This window comes from Microcaecilia unicolor, chromosome 1 (assembly GCF_901765095.1).
Source record: "Microcaecilia unicolor chromosome 1, aMicUni1.1, whole genome shotgun sequence".
Classification (NCBI taxonomy): domain Eukaryota; kingdom Metazoa; phylum Chordata; class Amphibia; order Gymnophiona; family Siphonopidae; genus Microcaecilia; species Microcaecilia unicolor.
This window is the reverse complement of record NC_044031.1, coordinates 770,589,687-770,605,283: the sequence shown is the minus strand read 5'-3', so window position 1 is coordinate 770,605,283 and position 15,597 is coordinate 770,589,687. Positions and strand designations below refer to the sequence as shown.

Here is a 15,597-nt window from a genome sequence, read left to right as displayed (position 1 = left end):
AACGGGAGGGCTCTGAACTGGAAGTGTCGGCCCAGGACTGCAAAACGCAGAAAGCGTTGATGAGGAGGCCAGATGGGAATATGCAAGTACGCTTCCTTGATGTCCAAGGATGCCAGGTACTCCCCTGCCTTCACTGCCGCTATAACAGAGCGGAGAGTCTCCATGCGAAAGTGCCGAACTTTCAAGGCCCGATTGACCCCTTTGAGGTCGAGGATAGGCCGTACAGAACCTCCTTTCTTTGGTACCACAAAGTAAATGGAGTAACGCCCCTTGCCAAGCTGATTTTCTGGCACCGGAACGACCGCACCCAGGCGGATCAGGTTGTCCAAGGTCTGCTGCACTGCCACAGCTTTGACCGGAGACTTGCAGGGAGAGAGTACAAACCCGTCTCTTAAGGGTCGGCAGAACTCTAGCTTGTAGCCGTCTCTGATGACTTCCAGCACCCAAGCGTCTGAAGTTATTGTGGTCCACTCGCCCAGAAACGAGGACAGCCGTCCTCCAATCTGCACTGGGGCGTGGACCAAGGCCCCGTCATTGGGTACGAGACCCTGGGGGAGGACCGGAGGGAGCACCTCCGGGACGGCGGTCTCTGCGAAAGGAATGCTGCTTGGGGGAGAGGTTCCTCTTGAAGGAAGAGGGGGCAGAGGAGCCCGACCTGCCCGGGCGGTACCGACGGGCTTCCTGAAACCGTCCTCTGGAGGTACCGGGGCGAGTACTAGCCCGAGCCCTGACCTCTGGTAACTTCTTGCCCTTAGACGTGCCGAGATCGGTCACGATTTTGTCCAGCTCGACCCCAAAGAGCAGCTTGCCTTTAAAAGGCAATCTAGCCAGGCGGGATTTAGAGGCGTGGTCAGCAGACCAATGCTTCAGCCAAAGCCACCGCCGCGTAGAGATTGTCTGAGCCATGCCTTTAGCTGAGGCCCTCAAGACATCATACAGCAAGTCTGCCAAATAGGCTAAGCCCGATTCCAGGGCCGGCCAATCAGCCCTCAAGGAATGATCCGAGGGGGAAGCCCGCTGCACCATAGTCAGGCACGCCCTGGCCACATAGGAGCCGCAAACTGAGGCCTGCAAACTTAAAGCAGCCGCCTCAAAGGACGACCTTAAGGCCGCCTCCAATCTTCTGTCTTGGGCGTCCTTTAGGGCCGTGCCACCTTCCACCGGCAGCGCCGTTTTCTTAGTCACCGCAGTGATTAAAGAATCCACGGTAGGCCACAGATAGGCCTCACGTTCACTTTCAGGCAAAGGATAGAGGCGGGACATAGCCCTAGCCACTTTAAGGCTCGCTTCCGAGACATCCCATTGAGCCGAAATTAAGGTGTGCATGGCATCATGCACGTGGAAGGTTCTAGGCGGGCGCTTCGTCCCCAGCATAATGGCAGAGCCAACAGGGGCTGAGGGAGAGACGTCCTCCGGAGAGGAAATCTTCAAAATGCCCATGGCCTGCACTAACAGGTTGGGCAAATCCTCTGAGCTAAAGAGCCGCGCTGCAGAGGGGTCATCCGCTCCATCCGAGCGGGGATCCGTCTCCTCCAAGGAATCCGCAAAGGACCGTTGGGAGAACTCAGATACGCTGCCCTCATCTACATCGGAGGAGACAAAGTCCTCCAAGGCCTGGGAATCAACCCGAGGGCGTTTACCTCCGGGGGCCTCAACCTCTTTACCAGACGAGGGAGCAGGGGCAGCGTTTTGCATAAGGAAGGCCTGATGCAGCAGCAAAACAAACTCGGGGGAGAAACCCCCCAGACTGTGCACTTCCGCAGCCTGGGCTACAGCCCTAGACGCACCCTCAACCGGCGCTCGCAAGAGCGGGGGAGAGACATGCTGCGCATCCAAGATGGCGTCCGGCGCGACACTGCGAAGGAGCCGCGCGGGAAGAACGGCGCTTAACTTTAGCCGCTTTTGTTCCGTCGCCCAAATTAAGGGCGTTCATGGCATTAATGTCTCCCACCTCAAGGGCGGCCCAAGAAGAAGCCATCCGAGCCGCGTGGCCGGCCAAGATGGCGGAGGCGAGCAGCGGGGGATGGGCGTTTATGGAGGGAAAAATCGCCACACCGGAGGAAGGACCGGGACACTCATCGGTCACGAAACTGTCACCCAACAAAGGCGAATCAGACTTTAAGACCCCCGCATCCCCTCTAGAAGCGCCCAAGCGATCAGGGGAGCGACTCTTTGCGCCCTCGCCCTCCGACGCCATAGGCCACGTGGAGATCAATCGGGGAACCCCCTGCCCGCTATAAAAAGGTAAAAATTACCTGCTTTCCGCTCCGAGCTGTAACGACCTGGTGTCCCAGTGAGTAGCTGCAATAAACGTTTAAATAAACGTCGAAATAAACGCCTTTAAGGACGTTCAAAATTTTTTTTTTTTTTTTTTTTTTTAACGGAGCCAGCGGGAGGGGGGAGAAAAGGAGGGACCTGGCGCCACCAGGTTTGCACTTGCTCAAGAAGAGCCCTCAACCCCAGGCACTCAACAAAACCTAAAAATTAGGCTTGGAGGCCTAGCCAGAGCTGCTGCTGTGTGTGACCACCACCTGCTGAGATAGAGAACATACTGAGGAGTTTCCGGCAGCACATGACCACATATAGGGAGGCAAAAGTTTGCTCTCTATCTCCACCTGCTGGTAGATGGACACAACCCACCAGTCTATGGATTGATCAGCATGATGATATGGAATCTTCTATTCTAGGGTATTATGTTCTAGTAAGTATTCTATGCTAGGCAGCTCAACTACTTCCAGTTGTCAGCCATATTTGACACAACACGTGATAGTTTTAGCACGTTTTAGTAAAAAAAAAAAAATTTTATGCGATGGATTCTCGGAAATTTTATGGAAAAGACAGCCATAAACAAGGTTCACTACACTGGCAGAAGCTGTTGAACAAGCTATAAGTAGTGAATCTGATGGCTGTTCAGGATATTGCCATCTTACCACCGGAGAGTGGAGATAAGGCGGTTGACAGTGATGAAGAGGTCAATGACACTCATGTAGAGTGGGGCATCTGCGTGAATGATTTTGTGCACGGTTGTGCAGATCTTGAACTCAATCCGCTCAAGGAACGAATTGAGTTCAAGATCTGCACAACCGTGCACAAAATCATTCACGCAGATGCCCCACTCTACATGCTAAACCTAGTGGACCTACCGCCCAGAAACACCAAAAGATCAGCCCGCAAATTCCTTAATCTGAATTTCCCCAGCTGCAAAGGAGTGAAATACAAACAGGCTTATGCTACGACCTTTGTGTACAAAAGCACACAGTTCTGGAATGCGCTACCCAAAACCCTGAAAACCATGAACAATCTAGCTTCCGCAAAGCTCTGAAAACACACCTCTTTAACAGAGCCTACAAAAGTCACCCTCAATGATACAATTCATTCCCCAAATCATCCGAACACACCTAAAATACTCGCACACAACCTACCCAACATCCGTCCATCTACTACCTCTTTTACATCAGCTTAGGATCAACTGTATTTAAATCATGTATTGACTTGATCATACAACAACAAAGAGACTTGATCATAACCTTTTACATTAGCCTATGATCAACTGTATTTAAAACATGTATTGATTTTAACATAACCTCACTCTGTAAGCCACATTGAGCCTGCAAAAAGGTGGGATAATGTGGGGTACAAATGCAATAAATAAATAAATACATTTTGATTTAGAGGATTTGCAAACAGATATTGCAGGTGAACTTGAGCTGCATATAGATGATGACAATGAAAGTGATACAGGAAGTGATGAGGATGAATCACACCAAAGTAACAAGAGAAGGAAAAAGACCTTGCTTCGATATTTCAAAATAGAAGAAAGCCAAAAGCGTCAGATATCCTGATGATCCATGTATGCCACCAAGAATAGGTGAAGATTATTTGTTTCTCACTGATTTCGAAATATTTTGCCTGTTCTTCACTCAAGAGTTGACAATGGACATCCGTGATCAGACCAAACCTTATGCACAGCGAGACAAAAACAGTCCATCATTTGTACTGTCAGGTGAGGAAATCCAAAGTTCTTGGGTCTCCTGTTGATAAGTGGCTATCACAGTGTGCCTGGTGAGAACCGACTACTGGTCAACTGCTGAAGGAAGATCTATGAATCCCAGTTTTTGCAAACACAATGTCGAGAGACAGATTCCGCTCAATAAAACGATTTCTCCATTTAGTCGATTGCCAAAGACTGAAAACCTCAAAAGTAGCAACAGTGGCAGTATATTACAAGTAAAACAGCAAAAGTAGAGGCTAACAAATGCGCAAACCAATAGGGAGATAATCTCAAAAAACAGTTTATTCAGAATATTCATATCAATATCAAGGACCCGACACGGTCCGTGTTTTGGCGCCAAAGCACCTGCCTCAGGGGTCACAATCAACTTTCTCTGAGGAGAAGCTGATAGGCTTGAATTCCTTTATGTATGCAAGTTAATCCACAGAGAGAACAAAGGAACAGCCAACCGATCAGCAAACACCATGTGACAAGAAAAGTATATTACAAGTACCTGTGCAGTCGTTTCCAGCAGTTTGGAATATTTCACCAGAACCTGAGCATCGATGAGGAAATGGTCCCTTATCACGGGCACCATTCAGCCAAGATGTTCATAAAGAACAAACCAATTAGATTTGGGTTAAAAGCTGTGGATGTTGTGTGGTGTCGATGGATATCCATACAATATCGAAATATATTGTGGAAAGAACAGTGAAGATGTGAAGCTGCCTCTAGGAGCAAGAGTTGTCAGTGGATTGCTGAATGTTGTACAGAATCCTTCCTTACATGTTATCTTTTTCGACAACTTTTTCACAAGTTATCAGCTGGTAGATGACCCATCCCAGCAATTCGATTTGATGGAGTCAACTATTTTCTAAAGACTTGCATGCAGGCTCGATGTGTATCTTGTGGAAAGAACACACGTTTGAACTGCGTCAAATGCAACAAGCGCCTTCCCAAGGCATGTTCTGAGAACTATCATCGGAAGTGACATATACCAGAGACACGTTAACTTTACACTATTATCTATGATCTTGTGGACAGATTTGCTTACTTAACAAATACTTGCAATCTTTAAGATATATCATAATTTCTCTGTTTCGTGTGTTTATTTTCCAGCATAGTTCAGTTTGTTTGATACATGCCAATGTTCCCATTTTGAGAACAGTATTTTATTTCATAACATAAAATATCATAACTATCAATCTGTCTCTATTATATGCTCACCCAGTACTTACAAAAACTTGAATTTCAGAAATTTATATCAGTGCGTTATGGTAGCAGCCTGTAAAAGGTTAAAGCAGTGATATCCAAAGAGGAATTGCTGTTTATAGTATTCAGAATCTGTATATCGTATACATATACAAAAGGAGCGAGATCCACTAGACTACTTCTTTGTTGTAGCCTTGAGTAGCACCTCTGTCTTCAATTTGTCAAATACAATGCTTTTACTGTTAGGACTGGAAGAGTAGCCCAGTGGTTAGGGCAATCTGGTGTCCTCTTCTGAGTTCAAATCCTGCTTTTTCTACTAATATCTTGTGACCTTGATCAAGTCAGTTCATCTTCCAGTCAGGAGATCTCAAACTAGACCTTGGAACACATACCTAGCTAGTCAGGTTTTCAGGATATCCACAATGAATATGCATGAGAAATTTGCATGCACTGTGTTGGTTATATGTATATGTATCAAATGCATATTCATTGTGGATATCCTGAAAACCTAACTAGCGCATTGGGAACCATTGCCCTAGGTACTACTTAGACTGTAAGTCCACTCAGGCAGGGAAATGACTTGCCTTGATTTGGAAATACAAGTAAATACAAAATCTACATCCGACCGTTGTGGCAAGTCTATCTTCTCTCCCTGATGGGATGGGTGATCCTATTTAATATGTTTATTACATCATGAACATAAGAATAGCTATACTGGGTCAGACCAATGGTCCATCTAGCCCAGTATCCTGCATCAGTGGCCAATACAGGTCACAAGTACCTGGCAGAAACCCAATTAGTAGCAACATTCCATGCTACCAATCTCTGGGCAAGCAGTGGCTTCCCCCATGTCTGTGTCAATAACAGATTATGGACGTTTCTTCCAGGAACTTGTCCAAACCTTTTGCATCACTGGGATCCAAGTAACCTGCAATGCCGAAAATGATTTTCATGGTATCTTTCAAGGTAGTAATGAATTCTAATCTATTTGAATTGTAGATGACGAGAGAGATCTTCAAGGGGACCCTGCAGATTACCGAAAAGATCGCTTCAATGATGTATTTTAATTCTCAGGAATGAAGGCATAGAGGAGAACAGCAGCACTTCAGGTTTTCCAGCGCAGTTACAAAAATGGTTCTTCTGCTTAAGCAGATTTTGTGAATGAATGAAAAGGGTCAACCAGACAAATAAAAGAAGACAATAAAAACATTTTCCTAAGTGAATCCTCCACATATTCTTTTTAACATCTGGATGGGTAGGAGATGCACAGGATTCTGCAGTTTATCATGTACATACATATTTGTATGTTCACATATGGAATGATTGCGAGAACAACTTTAAAGAAGAACTAGTGAGAAATGGAGAATGTGAAATCTTTCTAGAGTTAGGTCTTGGCATTATAGACCCTGTAAGAGGTTCCTTACAGAAGAACTGTGTCCATGAGACAACTGGTGATCTACTTTGGCTACATTGCTAATGAAGCAGCTTTAGAAACAACCAGACAGAAGATGCCACCATTTTGTAAACCAATATATTCTCCCAGAACAGTCAAAAGCACTCCTTTTGGTTAAATGTGAACACTGTATTTCTGTTTCTTACATGAGCTTTATATTCCGTCAGTGGTAATGGAACCTCTTTTTTTTATTTTTAAATAATTAAAAAAAATAAAGCTTAGTGTTCTTAGGACCTCCTTTTTGAGAATAGCCCCAGGCAGAGAGCACACAGCCCATATCTGGGGCTGAGAACTGGTCATGTGCTCAGTAATCATTGCCAAGTGTTTTTAAGAGTGTCCAGGCTGGCTTTGATTGGACCAGAATAACACAGTCAATACAGTATTGTAGAGCTTCATGCAAATCTCTGCATGTGTTAAGCTCTCCAATTCACAGTACAAATGCTGTTTCCACTCTTCTGGAAAAGATAGAATGAACTTGAGTTCTATAGTGTTACTATTTTTCAGAGTCTTACAGAGAAGAGAGGACTGATGTAAACCTTTGCAGTTTAAGCTCTGTAGATTATACAATTATCCTTTATTTACTATTAAGCAATCATACTATGATACCCAATTTTGTTATGACACTTAAACTTGAGGAGAAAGTGGTGTACTCTCAGTAGAATGTTGGTAATTCCAGGATCCAGATGTATTCATGTGATTGGCTGCAATGGGTGAGGCTGGTGACCTCCCTATGATTCTTGTGTATAGTAATTTCTAGGCCATATGACAAGGATGATTGTAGTCTACTATTCTATCTTAGCTCTTATTACAGTAGAACTGTTGAAAGGAAGAAGGCTAAAAAAGCTGTCCAGCTAAGAGTAGTAATCTAGAGAAGAATAAAAATGTCTGATAGAAAAACTCATGTGGGGGATTTTTTTTCTTTTTTTTTTTAGGCGGGGGGGGGGGGGGGGGGGGCAAGGAAATGCTTCTGATTTGATCCATGAGGGCACCATGAGTTCTGCATGAAGTGATTATTCAAGTATGTTTGTTGTTTGTTTTTCTTAAACTTACCTGTGAAACTTTGTTTCTGTGCTGTTTCCCATCTATTATTTTATACAAATTCACTTTTAATTCCAGCCATCTACATTCTTGGGTAGATTATATTGGTTGTACAAAATACTGTGTTGTAATGTATCATTTGCCCAGGAGGGTTTGTTAATTTACAGAAGACCTTACTTTGGGTTGTAATAAATTTTGATGTATTAAAAGAGCTATAGTGTGTTCATAGTTATAGCAGTGTTGATGTTTGTTACTGTAACCTATTTTGGTATTTTATCAAAATCATTTATATACCACATTATATATATATTTTAAGTAGTAGTTGTATTATGAACAATAGCTACCTACTGTGAGTTATAGCAAAATATGCCGTTGAATTTCCCTAACCTAAATCAATTCTTGAAGCACTTTTTTTGGAAGATAGGTGTTGATACGTGCAGGACCAACTTAGGGTGGGGGGTGACTGTCTATGGCTTTGTCTTCACAGTAGCCATGCCCTCTACAACCAGCCAAAGAGCGATGAAAAGGCAGCACTGCAAATTTTCATTTCATTTATTTCACTTACTATATTGCCCTTACTAACTGGCAGACCAAGGTGGTATACAGACTAAAATTTACAAATAAACAGTATGAAAAGGACTACTTACAATTTTTAGACAGGAAAGAAATCTCATACATTGTCAGTCAAGCTGAGAGGAAAAAGGGAGGGTAGATAGGTTGTCATGCAAGGGGAACAAGAGAAAAAAAAAAGAGTAAACCCTGACAGATGGACGCCACCCCTCTATGCAGGGGTAATAGCAAGTGTAAAAAGCCACATCTTCAAAGCAATTTTAAATTGCCTCAGTAATGATTCTGCATGTATAGGTAGAGAAATTGTATTTCAAAAGAATGGTGAAGCAAAGAAAGTTCTGTGCCTGGTGGATTCAAGGGTAGCCTGTTATGGGCCTGGGAGAACCAGGTGATGATCATTTAGGGATCAAAGAACACGAGACGAGAAATAGGGGATCGTTAAAGAAGATAAGTATTCTGCTAAGCCAATCCGAAATGCCTTATAACTGAGGAGTAGTGTCTTATAAATGATAGTTTCACCAGAAGCCAGTGATGACTTTGAAGACGAGGAGAAACATGGTCAGAGTGACGGGCATGACATAAAAATCTCATGGCAGTGTTGTGGAGTGCTTTGAAGTTTTAATTATGCAAAAGTAGATACACAATATTACAATAATGTAAACTGGAAATAAACACAGAATAGGAAAGTGGCAGGTGCCCTGACTAAAGTAGCATCTAACTAAGTGTAACTGCCTAACAATGTAGAAACCAGATTTGCATACTGCATCTGTGGTGCAAAACTATGTTTAGAACCCAAAGTAATGCCGAAGTAACGAAAGGAATCAACAAGTTGAATAATAGTCCCAGAGAGTTTGAAGGTAAGGTTATACAAACTGTAGGTTATGACCCCAGATAGGGGGTCACAGAAACGGGTCCGATCCCCCTCCCCCTGGAACTCCACTATGACTTATGCCCAGTAGTAATAGAATGCAATCTGTGAACCAGTGAACATTCACAGACCCTGCTCCTTCCAGTTGTGTGGGCTTCTAGTTAAACTGGAAACTCATGCAAAATGCAGGGGTTTGTAAGTGCACACTGATTCCTGAAACCACGTGAAAACCTTTCCAGAAATACCAATTCCACTTAAGCAATCCATCAAGAAGGAATAGTCAATGGCATCAAATGCACAGATATGTCGAATTGAAGCAATATTGCTTGTTTTTATACTACAGATCTGTTTCGCTCCCTGCAGTTCACAATATATTTAAAAACAATCCGCAAAATATAGTTCACATCAAGGGAGGAAGTGACCTTATCATCCAGAATTAAAACATAACTCCTGAGCTTCCATGCGAGCTGAATAATTACTTCAATTCATCACCATTTCTACCAACTTGTGGACAGCATCTGTCTGGCAAATAAGTATGATTAAAAGTATATCCTTAAAGCAATGAGAGAAGCCATCACTTGCCATGCTAGAAGGGTAGTCTCTTGCTATACTTCACCAGAACCCAGATCTGCTTCTGACTCACTCTACAATCTCTGCAGTGGAACTGGGCACACATGGTAAGTACCGTGGGCTCCCCTGGGAACTCAAACAATTTCTGTCAAAATTCTGAGCCGAATTGCTGGTGATATGGGAGAAAATAGATGCAGTTAGTATGACCTGCTTGAACTTTGAACTGGGCAGGAGAATGGAAGACTTAGAAACTCGAATGGATGAACCAATAGAAATTGGTTTTATTCGGCTTGGAAGATACAGTTACCTGACAACTTTGCTATATAAACTGGATGACTTAGAAAATCAGAGCTGCCGCAAAAATCTTTGCTTCTGGGATATTCTGGAAGTGAGTGATCAGGAAGATGTCCCCGCAGTTTTGCAGCAGCTCTGTTGCCTGTTTCAGCATTTCGAGCATGATCGAGTAACTATAGAGTTGGAATGCACCCTAGATTGCTGGGCTCACCACCCAGTAATGAACAGAGACGTCATAGCTTGGTTTTCAACATACACAGTGAAATTTTGCTAAAACAAGCACAGCAGTTGCAGCAGCTGTCTTTCAACAGGGCGCCAGTTTCAGGTCTCTCGGGGAAATGTGAGCCCTTGGGCCGCTGTCACGGAGGTGGCAGCAGCAGGCAAAACCACCCAACAGGAGACAGGCAACCCTAAGACAGGCTGAAGTAGACAGGACTGGAGTGGCTGGGCTGGAGCTGAAGAGGAAAGCAACAAGGAATCCAGGAACAACATCCTACAGCAGGGTTCAGGCTTGAGAAGCAGGATACAGGATACTCAATACAGGCTTCTCCCACAGGATTCGGGAAACTGGCGCAGCTTGACTGGATCCAGGTTCACCCAAACACTAGGCAGGCAGGGTGTCCATGGAAGCTTAGCTTGGCAGGAAAGAGGACACAGGAGCTACCTACAAGCTAAGCTCAAGGGAATGACAGATACGCTTGCCAGAGGAAGGGTTAGACTGGAGCTACAGTAGCTAACAGATAGAAAGGAGAGAAATGGCTGCAGCATCAGCCGCTAACCAACCTCAGACAGGGAGCAGAGCCACTGCACAGGGATAACAGGCTAGAAGCCCACAGAGAAAAATATACACAGAAAAGCTGAAAGCCTACAGGTCAGAGAGATACACCCAGAAAGGCTAGAAGCCCACAGAAGGGCTGGAAACCCCCAGGCCGCAGTAATACACCCAGAAGGCCTAGAAGCCCACAGATAAAAGTGATATACACAGATAGACTGGAGGCCCTCAGAGCAATGGGCACAGAAGGGCTGGAAGCCCACAGAACAATAGACACAGAAGGGCTGAAAGCCCACAGAGCAAGAACACCCTGAGCAGGAAAGCAAGAAGCCCACAGGTAAGTAGTAGACTAGGCAGAAAGCCTACGAGCAATAATACCCTGAGCCAGAAGGCAAGGCCCACAGGTGATTGTAACTAGCAAAGCAGAAGGGCTGGAAGCCCACAAGAAAAGACAAGGAAAGCTAACTGTGCAAACAGCACACTAACCTCGGGACCTAAGGCACCGCGGAGGCATTGGCAATGCAAAGGCCCTGAAGACCAGAACACCAGTTCCTTAAGAAGGCCCTGACAGATGAGGTCACCCCTTCAAGCCACAGGCAAGGAGCATACAGAAGCCCAGAGAGACCTAACCCACACAGGTGTAGTCTATTGAGGTAATTAGTGTCAGGTTGGAAGCAGCCAGCCCACCCAGCCTGAGACAGAGCTACCTCAGGAACAGCCCACTGAAGTACAGAGAGGCCCAATACACACAAGTGTAGAGTAGTGAAGCCATTAGAGCAGCCAGCCCACAGAGATAGAGCTAACTCAGGAACAGTATACTGAAGCACAGAGAGGTTAAACCCACACAGGTGCAGTATACTGAGGCAATCAGCGCCATGCTGGAAGATAACTTAATCACAAGGAATACATTCCCTTCTTCTCCTGGTGGTACGGGTTTGACCTCTCAGGCCTGTAGAAGGGCGGAGATCTCCTGTACAAGTACTTGCTTGTGCTGAGAGCTGATGAAATACGCTCTCAGTAGGCAATTTGGTGGTCTCTGATGCCAATTCAGTGCGTACCCAAGACAGACTATTTGAAGAACCCACTGGTCAGAGGAGTAGCGGAGTGGAAGAGTGATCTGGTGGTTAGTGCAACAAACTTTGATTGATTCCCAGTGAAGCTCCTTGTGACTCTGAGCAAGTCATCTAACCCTCCATTGCCCCAGGTACTGTGTATGTATGTATATATGTGTGTGTATATATATATACACACTAGTACAAAAGGCCCGTTTCTGTGAGCAATGAAATGGGCGCTAGCAAGGTTTACCTGCGGCAGCGTCGGGAGGGCGCAGGACGGCAGCCTGGGGAGGGTGCAGGTGGGTAGTTTGTTTTTTGCGGAGGGCAGCTTCGGGGTCCCGGCGGACCAGGTGTTCGGACGGCACTCCTCCCCTTGCGTAGCTTGGTGTTTGTCGCTGTGCATCGGGAGGGGGGGTGGAGGCCCTGCGTAGGCCGCTGTTTCTCGCAGTGCATCGGGGGGGTAGCGTTGGAGGGCGGTGGAATTGGCGATAGGCTGAGTGTCAGCCCCGCCCCCCACGTTCTCACGTTGACGCGAGGGCGGGGCATACACATGGGATCTTGCAACTACAAATTTGCATTTAGAATGTTGGGGTTGTGAATTATGTGTGTATGGGGCGTGGCTGAGGGCGGGTCTATGAGTGAGAGTGAGAGAGAGTGGTGCTGACAGCCTAGAAGACTACAGGGCTTCAGTGTTTCCCTGCCACACAGTGAGATTCAGAACATTGGAGGTGAGAATTATTTATATAGATATATACACACACACACATATTGATACATATATATACAAACACTCTATGTAAACTGCTTTGAATGTAGTTGCAAAAAAACCACAAGAAGGTGGTACATCAAGTCCCATTCCCTTTCCCTACAAGGGGGCACTAAGGTGAACCCTAACGGAGGATCAGGCGAGCCTCAGGGGGAGGAATGCTGGCTTTGGCCTAACCCCTGGTAAGCCTTTTCTTGGCTGAGAGGTGCCCAGCTCTACCACCGGCTGCCTTTCAGGTGCTGTGGAGGACTTGCAGCTCATCTGCATATCCTTTACAGCCTTCTCCGGGGTGACTCCAGGTCCACTCCGATCCACTCAGGGCCTCTGCTCTAGGTGCCGCGTGCCGTCATTTTTCTCTTTTACATTTATTTTTCTCCCAGTTACTACTTATGGCTCCAGTACAGTACACTTTTTCTTCTTGGTACTGTCCCTTCCTAATCTGTTTCTCCATCTGAAACCACTGTATTCTGCAGGAACACATTGTCCACCCTCTGTATTCATCATCACACCACCTCTTTTTTCCTCTTCCTTTTTCTCAGCTCTCAACCTTCAACATTTCCGTCCTTCCATTCATCCATCTCCTTTCTATCGGAGTACATCTCGCCTTCGTCGCTATCGTCATACCTTCTCTGTACTCTTTTGCTCCTCCTGCTCTCAACTGGGGACATTAATCCTAATCCTGGCCCTCCACATCAGCTCTCATCCTATTTGTGCAGGTCACACCGTGATATCTCCAATCTAATTTCTGTTCCTCTCCTCCCCCCTTCTTCCCTGCCTTTCTCTTGCGCTCTGTGGAATGCCCGCTGTCTGTAACAAACTTTCCTATATCCATGACCTCTTTATCTCTCGTACTCTCCATCTGCTTGCCCTAACTGAAACTTGGCTTTACCCTGAAGACTCTGCTTCAGTCGTGGCCCTATGCCATGGAGGTTATCTTTTCTCCCATACTCCTTGCCCGGTCGGGCTACTACTTTCACCCTCTTGTAGATTTCAACCTCTTCTTCCACCTCAGTCTCACTGTTTTTCTTTCTTTGAAGTCCACCCCATCTGTCTATTTGCGCCTCTGCCTCTCTGAGTAGCAGTCTTCATCAACCCCGATGTCCCTTTCTTCCTTTCTCACTGACTTTGATGCCTGGCTTTCCTTCTTTCTTGAACCTTCATCTCCTTCCCTCATTCTTTGGGTTTTTAACATTTATGCTAATGATCCCTCTGACTCTTATGCTTCTCAGTTTCTTGCTTTAACATCCTCTTTCAATCTTAAACTGTGCTCCACTGCCTCCACTCACCAGAATGGCCACTGTCTTGATCTTATCCTCTTCTCAAACTGCTCACTCTCCAGTTTCTGTTCCTCAGCTCTTCCCCTCTCTGACCATCATCTGATAACTTTCACACTTAAACACCCTCCTCCCCAGTCCCGTCCAATCTTAACCAATATATTTAGGAATCATCAGGCTATTGACCCTTCTACTCTGTCCTCCAGTGTTTCAAATCTCTTCTCTACCACTATGTTATTGTCACGTTTACCAAAAGCAGGAACTAGGTTTGTGAGCCCTTGGGCCACTGCCGAGGAGCGGCAGTGGCAGGCAAAACCACCCCACACAGGGATAAGGCAGAACTCTGACAGGGCCAGCTAGACTTCACCTGCACTTGGCCACCGTTCTTCAGGAGTTGAGCCCCTGAGTACAGGTGGCCGGCAGGACTTACTGGACAGGGCTGGAACTGGATACCAGCAGGATACACACAGGGACTAAAGCACACCGGGAGGCTAGGCAGAATACTAAAGTAGGACTCTCAGACAGACAAGGGACAGAACTGAAAGCTGCAAGCAGCCACTGAAACAGGGAAGAAACTCTGATAGACAGGAGACAGAACTAGAAGCTGCCAGGCAGCCACTGAACAAGAAACATACATAACCTAAGAACTACACACTGAACTACAAACAAGAAACAAGCAATACAGAAACCAAGCAGTACAGAACACAAAGCTACACAAAGACTAAACTAGAATCAGGCAAGAATACAGACTATAAACTGGACTAGGCAGAAGTGCAGCAAGCACCAACAAACCAGGGCCTTAGGCAAGGCAAAGAGTTTCCAAATGGCTAATAAGCCCAGCAGCAGCTGAGATTCAGCTGCAGCAATCACCAGGCAACTACAGGTGCTGTGCAGGCTCAAACAAGCCAAGCAAGTCTGGCAGGCCGGAAGATCCGGACTGGACTTGGCTGAAGTCTGGAACGGGAAACAGCACACAGACAATCCAATGCAGCCAGCACACAGAGACAGAACTAATACAGGGAGAACAGGCAGCAGCCAGCTCAGAAGCTGACCACCAGAAATAAGGTGAGTCTGAGAGGGGTCACGGCCACAGACGTGACATTTATCCAAGTCTGTCAATGAGGCTGTCTCTTCCTATAATACTATTCTCTCCTCTGCTCATGGATACTCATGCTCCTCCCATTCCCCGTTCTGTAAAACGTACCAAACCCCAGCCTTGGCTGACCTCTAGAATCCCCTACTTACGTTCCTGTGCTCGCTCTGCCGAACGCCTTTGGCTGAACTCCTGTGCCCATACTGACTTCATACTTTAAAATTCTTGCTGACCTCCTTCCAGTCTGCTCTTTTACTTGCCAAACAAGACTATTGCATCCAGTTCACAAATTCTCTTGGCTCAAACCCTCGATGTCCCTTTGCCACACTGAACTCTCTCCTCAAAGTGCCTTCACCTTCAACTCCCCCTTCAGTTTGTCCCCAGACTCTGGCTGAGTACTTTCATGATAAGGTTCACAAGATTAAACTTGAATTCTCAACCAGGTCACCTCCACCTCTCCTTCCCTTAGTCCATTGTCTCAACCCTCCAACCCCTGCCTCCTTTTCTGAAATCACTGAAGAGGAAACTACGCATCTTTTTTCCTCCTCGAAAATAACTACCTGTTCCTCTGATCCTATTCCAACCCATCTACTTAACACTATCTCTCCTAGTCTCATCCCTTTTATCTGTCATATCCTCAG

The 15,597-nt window shown here is 45.8% G+C and overlaps 1 protein-coding gene across 5 annotated transcripts in view; it reads left to right on the top strand.

The window, feature by feature from the left end:
* CASC4 (cancer susceptibility 4) overlaps positions 1–7,922 on the top strand; it is a 227,730-nt gene extending 219,808 nt beyond the window's left edge. For all 5 annotated transcript variants that reach the window (XM_030189831.1, XM_030189829.1, XM_030189830.1 and 2 more), the window contains one exon: positions 6,203–7,922. In XM_030189831.1, coding sequence (XP_030045691.1) covers positions 6,203–6,270 — 68 coding nt within the window. In that variant the 3' untranslated portion in view covers positions 6,271–7,922. The remainder of the gene's footprint in view (positions 1–6,202) is intronic.
* The last annotated feature ends 7,675 nt before the right edge of the window (positions 7,923–15,597 follow it).